Here is a 6,866-nt window from a genome sequence, read left to right on the forward strand (position 1 = left end):
GGTTGAGGCTGCAGTAAGCCGTGATTGTACCACTGTATTCCACCATGAGTGACAGAGTAAGACCTTGTCTCACAAAAAAAGAAAAAGAAAAAGCTTTACATATGTTTCTAAGCTTTACATATAAATTGTCTAAGCGTTAAATATAGATTTTTAAAAATTCAAATCAAAATTTAAATTTATAGACATACTTTTGTTGTGTCCATTGAAGATTTTATTTTTGAGTATATTAAGTAAATTTGACCAGCTGTGATCAAATTGATAGGATTATAAAGACGTTTCTAATGCTTCAGACTTCTAATTCTCAGTATATGTGAGTTTAACATAATGTACACCATCATCGTTGAAATTAATTTGCTGCTTCTAACACTCTTGTTCAGTGTTATACTAATGCCATTTTGTAGTGTATCACATAATTAAAATTCAGGCTTTCTGTGTTTCTCTAAAGCATGTTTTCTAGCCTTCCTAACACTGCTTTATTTATTAAGATTTTGTTTAAAATTGTTTCTTGAAATGTTTTTTCTACTAGAGTTGTTTTCAAAAATTTTTTTTTTAATTTCTGAGTAATACTAAGTTTTGGAATGTATTTCTTAGTACAGGTAATATGAGCTCCTCATGGAAACAAGGGAAATCTAATTGGTAATTTGAGATATTTTAGAGTACATTCCAAAGTATGAAGACAGTATACTCATAAATTTAAAATGTTGTTTTATGGAGTTGTGTGCTTTAACAAAATCTAATGATCTTTAAGAGCTGACTTTCTTTTTGGGTGTATGTATCATGGATTGGAATATGTAAAATATAGAGAGGTGTGGCTTCTAGTATATAGCTATGTAGTCACATTACAGATAACTGTTTATTCTCAAACATACAGTGTATAATGAGGTTTACTTTGAAAGTTAACTGTCTGCCTAACTCAGGGAGAATGCAGTAACTAAGCATATATGGGTAGTCACGCTCTTGCTGAAGTGTAGTTTGTGACTGCATTCGTTCACATTGTGCAGTCAGCTTTTACCAAGGGAAGAAAGGGGACATTTGGCTGATAACGAGTCTCAACACACAGACTGGCCCAACTTTGACCTTTTATGCAGAATGTCTTTTGGATCCAATTTAGATTTTTATGAATTAAAAAACCAATAGAGCATGTATGTATTATGAGGTAAAATTACACTGGTGTCAATTAGTGTTGAATGAAGAAAAAAACAGTCCTTTTATAAGTTGACTTATGAAACTTGTTATATAGCATTTTTATTGGTTTTTAAAATCAATTTTTAGTTTCAAAATTATATTGATTCTGCCATCAGTGTGATACATATTTATATGATACATGAAACAGTATGTGTTCCTGAGGTGTGGATATTTTGGGTTTTGACATGAATTATTTTTAAAGATGTGGAAGATGGTAAAACTGTGGTACTTTTCGTAAATTTTACAATATTCTTTTGGGAAATCACTTAGTTTTTCATTAAATTCTGATGCTGAGTACCTTTAAGTATAAATCAGGTGTAAATATGAGTCACACTTTAAAACTTCTTTGTCCTAGAGAAAACCAGTAAATAGCTACTTCCAAAAAAGTATTTTGTCTAATTGATGATAACCATTACAAATTTCCTTGTTCCTTCTCCACTCCCAGTGCTTCATTTTACTAGCGTAAAAAATGAAACAGTATTTTGAAAGCTCTCTATGTGTTTCACAGCAGGTTAACATTTTATAAACTAACTGGTTCTTTGAAAATTAAACTATGGCTTTGAGTTTTTTAAAAACCATTTTAGAATTTTAATGGGTTAAACTTATTAGATGCTAATTCTTTTAAAATAATCTATTTTAAAATAATTATAAAGCAATTTATAATCCTTTTCCCTCCTGCCAACTCACTCCTTAAGGACTTTAAAATGTTATAGGTTTGTTTTGTCTGCCTTTATTTATTTATTTATTTATTTTTGAGACAGAGCCTCTCTGTATCACCCAGGCTGGAGTGCAGTGGCACGATGGCTCACTGCAACCTCCACCTCCTGGGTTCAAGCGATTCTCCTGCCTCAGCCTCCCAAGTAGTTGGGATTACAGATGTGCGCCACCACGTCCAGCTACTTTTTGTATTTTTAGTAGAGATGGAGTTTCGCCATGTTGGCCAGGCTGGTTTTGAACTCCTAGCCTCAAGTGATCTGTCTGCCTCGGCCTCCCAGAGTGCTGGGATTACAGGTGTGAGCCACCACGCCCAGCCAGAGAGTTGTCTAAGATTAAAATTTGGGAGTTTTAGAAGAACCACTCAGTAGCAATGATGATCTATGAATATTCTAAAATTATGTGAAGAATTTTGTGTGTGTGAAGGCATACATTCATTTTTCTAACCTTTATCAGATTTCAGAGAGGTTCCTCATCCCCAGAAGGTTGAACACCGTACTGGAATAGTTGAAGCACTCGAATTTTTTCTTAATTTTACATCTTTCTATAGTTTCAGCTAAAACTTCTGTGTCTAATTCTAAATTTATATATTTGAGCATAAAATAAATGGTATTTAGGTTTTAAAGCCATTCTAATAAAGCAGCTATATTTAGTCACCTTCACCAATTTCCGCTTATTTAAGAGTTAAGGTTGTTCTTCATGCAATAAAAACACTGTAACGTAAAGAAAGCTTCCTGAACTACATGTAGTGTAACTGAAGGTGGGACTATATTAGTTACAACTGACCTCTTTTTATCACCTCTTACAAATATTTTTTTCTCTAAAATCTAGTTTTTACTAACTTCCTATTAGAGATTATAGAAAGCTATTTTGAGATTATAAGCAGTGATAACGCATTTAAAATGTGGACTGCTTAAAGCACTGCATTGAACAGGGTGAAGGGAAATAATCCCAATTCTTTCCAGAGTTAATCTGGAGTCAGCCTGTCATAATGTATGTCATAATTTCCTGTCATAACTTATGACAAGAAATATTTATTGAGGCATTGTGAAAAAAATAGCTACATAATATTCTGCATGTAAATCTGGGACCCCACCCCCCCACCAATATCCTTTGAAATGAAGGTTTATCCTTGGAATCGCAGATTATTGAGTGGAATGCTACAGTTTTGTAGTCACTGCTACTTTAAACAGCAGTTAGCCACACTAAGCAAAAATAACTGTAGAGATTAAAATGTTACATTAAGTGTTCTTTAAAAATAAACATATAGTATATATTAAAAATGTAAATTGCAAAATATAATTTTCATCTATAACATGATTCAAAGTAGGGGACACTGGGAAGGGATGGGAGCTGAACCAGTTTTATAGCACTCTTCCCAAGCTAAGGTACCTTTTACTTTATCTTAATGTAGAAAATAACCCATTTTTAATATTGAGTTCACATTGCTTTTCAGGCTGGACAACCATTTCTTGAGTTCTTAAATTATTTTTATTTGACAGAATTATAAATTGAGGTAGATATAGGGATTCTCTCTTCTGGTGAGATCCTTTTTTCTTTTAGGTCCCCAAGAATTCCCATCCCTCCATGGTTTAAATAATAGGTAGGTTCTTATATTATAAAGGAAGCTATGAAGAAAAGGAACTGGCAGTAACATTACTTGTAAGTAAGTTTTTTTTTTTTTTTTCCTCAGGAATCTAAGATTTTGTTTTGTATATGGCCAGCATTTTTTTCTTAAATTCAGTTGTAACTGGTACACAACAAAATGTAAACATGTACTATCAGGTATAGGATGTTTTGGGGGTGTGCTGTTGAAAATTTAGTTTCACCTTATAAAGTTGACCACACTTTCATGTCTGTTAATCTTAGTAAATTATGATTATCTTTGTGTGAAAATATGGTCTGCTTTCATTACTCATCAAACTTGCAGTACAAGTGATGATATAGTGAAGATTTTTTTTCAGGTTTCTTCTACCCATCTCATCCATGAGGTTTTTCTTTCCTCTGAGATACCTTAATTGTACTTTAATATGATACAAGACTAGAATTGAGAGGAAACTTTATTTTCTCATGTTTTGGGAGAAGAAAAAAATAGAAATATGTCATTCATGAGGACTGATTGATTCAGTTTTTGTGCGAAGTTTGACCTTTGAACTCTTTGTTTTCATGTCCTTATTTTAATTCAAACCTTATACTCAATTCTCAACTCCTTGTTTTTAGGTGGTTAGCCAGCGTTTCCCTCAGAACAGCATCGGCGCAGTAGGAAGTGCCATGTTCCTCAGATTTATCAATCCTGCCATTGTCTCACCGTATGAAGCAGGGATTTTAGATAAAAAGCCACCACCTAGAATCGAAAGGGGCTTGAAGTTAATGTCAAAGGTGAATTATTTTGATAATCTAGCTATCTTAAATTCCCTTTGCAACTAAATTTTCAGCTTTTCTTATAGTACTTCCTCTTACATTTGTATTTGAAATACCCTATGGTTTTCAGTTATGTGTTTTTGTTTTATTTTGTTTATATTACAAAGGAATTCATTAGGTACCTGATGGACCTTATTTTCATGAGAAAACATGTTGTTATAGCAGGTGTCTTGTGTTATGAAGATCATTTTTTGCATAATCATTCTAGACATTCTGAAACAGACTAGAATGTAAACTCTAGGATTTTTTAAAAAAGGCATTGAACATTTTTAATATGTACTTTTACATATAAATATAATAATTATATTTGGGAAGGATAGAAACACTACCTAAAATAAGTTATAGAATGAGGAATGATTAATTTTTAAGTACTAGCAGAAATATCAATGAGAAAATTCATGCTTTTAAAGAATATATTAATGTATAGACTTCATACAATAAATAATCTGATTATTTATAACCCTGTTTTATTGTATAGATACTTCAGAGTATCGCCAATCATGTTCTCTTCACAAAAGAAGAACATATGCGGCCTTTCAACGATTTTGTGAAAACCAACTTTGATGCAGCACGAAGGTAATTTACTTGCCACTTACTCAGTTGCTCTGTTTGAATCAAATATTTTCAGTTTCACATAAGTCCATGTACCTGTTTTACATGAAGTTCTAGTGTAGGTGTTTTTCTTTTCCTGCTCTAGGTCAAGGCATAACTTGTCTTATTTTATTTTACTATAAAAGACAGTCATGAAATAAAATAATATTTTTTATAATTTGGTAGTGATTTTCATATTTGAAAACCAAGAGGGATTTTTGACATGTCTAGTTAAATAAAGGATTTGAGGATGGTACAATATGGGGACAAGGAAGAAGTAGGATTCTTTTTATTTAAAACTAAAACCAAATTGGTATCAATAATACATAACAATGTTTAATAAGGCTTTTTTGATGTTAGAGTATTTGTGGTACTTAAATTTGGAAGTGTATCTAAACTATAATGTTATTCTTTAAACCAAGTAAAGCAAACACATAAGATTTTGTTTATGAGAAACTGAACTTTATGATTGTAGAAAACTTTTCTGCTATATTTCCATAACTAGTTATTTCACTTTATTTCTCTGAGTTACTGGTTTATGTGTAAAGTGGGAATAAAGTCTTTGCCTGAGTTGTTTTTAGAGGAAAAAAATGAGATAATTCATAAGAAAGTGCTTTGTAAATTTATGTCTGGAATTCTGCTTTTCATGTAGTATGAATCTAATTGATCCTCGTCATCTAAGCTAGGCTTGTACAACTCTCTCTTCCAGTTTATCATCATTGTAGTTGTTACTGACTGCTTTTCTGTTAGGGAAACTGGAGTTTAAAAGGTATATTGCTGAATGACAAGCCATGTTGGAAAGAGAGTGAATGTCAGCATAGGATTCATATTCTGGCACTCTGAGTACCCATACAAAGTTAAAAGGATCAAAGTTTTAATCCTGGCTCTGGCAGGCTATGTATCTTTGGGGAAGTCTTTTGTCTGGACCTTCGTTTCCTTATCTGTAAAATACTAGCCTCTTTCCAAAGTTTCATCCATCTCAATTTTGTTGTTGTTTAACTTCAAAGCCTACTTTGAAGCTGAAGCCATGTATCAGAAATGGAAAGCCAACTTTCTTCTTGTCCTTTTTGCTTTGTCTGATGTCAAGTCACATTTTGGGAACAAGCCCTCCATATTTGTAATCTCAGTTACTTCACAAAGTTACTTCATATAAATTTAATTCAAACATAAGTCTGGGTGTATCTGGTGTTGAAAATTCTAATGACTTTGCATTTTTGAAGGTTTTTTCTTGATATAGCATCTGATTGTCCTACAAGTGATGCAGTAAATCATAGTCTTTCCTTCATCAGTGACGGCAATGTGCTTGCTTTACATCGTCTACTGTGGAACAATCAGGAGAAAATTGGCCAGTATCTTTCCAGCAACAGGTAAGATTTCCCAGTCATGGGGATAGTGAATACTCTCCGTTTAAATTTAGATTAATAAAATTATTGGTCATGAATAGTGCTTTTTACTTTGCATCTTCTTGGACTAAGAATTATGGTTTAGAAAGAGAAAGATTCTTTTTTTCAAAAAAAATACAAACAAAAGGTTAAGTCGTATTAAATAATCAACAAACCTACCTAGGTTCCAGTGGTTATTATTATTATTTTTTTGTCAAGTTAAGAAATCACAGATTCACTCTTTGGGTTTTTATGGCTTGCAAACTGTCATAGACCCAAAGAAGTTCAAATTAGCATTGGCATTTGAATCTGAAGAACAGCTAATTTGTAAGAATTCAGTAATTAAAATATTGTCAGCATTTTAATTCTATGATATACCCATTTGTGATACTTTAAGTATATGCAATAAAGCTTTGTATAGAAAATATCGACCTGACATGGTGGCTCAGGCCTGTAATCTCAGCACTTTGGGTGGCCTAGGCAGGCAGATCACCTGAGGGCAGGAGTTCGAGATCAGCCTGGCCAACATGGTGAAACCCTGTCTCTAGTAAAAATACAAAAATGAGCTGGGGC

At 32.7% G+C, this 6,866-nt stretch overlaps 1 protein-coding gene across 1 annotated transcript in view; it reads left to right on the forward strand.

Moving 5' to 3' along the window:
* NF1 (neurofibromin 1) overlaps nt 1-6,866 on the forward strand; it is a 153,417-nt gene that overhangs the window by 25,554 nt on the left and 120,997 nt on the right. The window contains exons 13-15 of the mRNA XM_011937627.1: nt 4,120-4,278; nt 4,799-4,896; nt 6,132-6,278. Of these exons, the coding sequence (XP_011793017.1) occupies nt 4,120-4,278; nt 4,799-4,896; nt 6,132-6,278 (404 nt within the window). The remainder of the gene's footprint in view (nt 1-4,119; nt 4,279-4,798; nt 4,897-6,131; nt 6,279-6,866) is intronic.

The sequence above is a fragment of the Colobus angolensis genome, unplaced genomic scaffold, assembly GCF_000951035.1.
Source record: "Colobus angolensis palliatus isolate OR3802 unplaced genomic scaffold, Cang.pa_1.0 Scaffold167, whole genome shotgun sequence".
Taxonomy (NCBI): Eukaryota; Metazoa; Chordata; class Mammalia; order Primates; family Cercopithecidae; genus Colobus; species Colobus angolensis.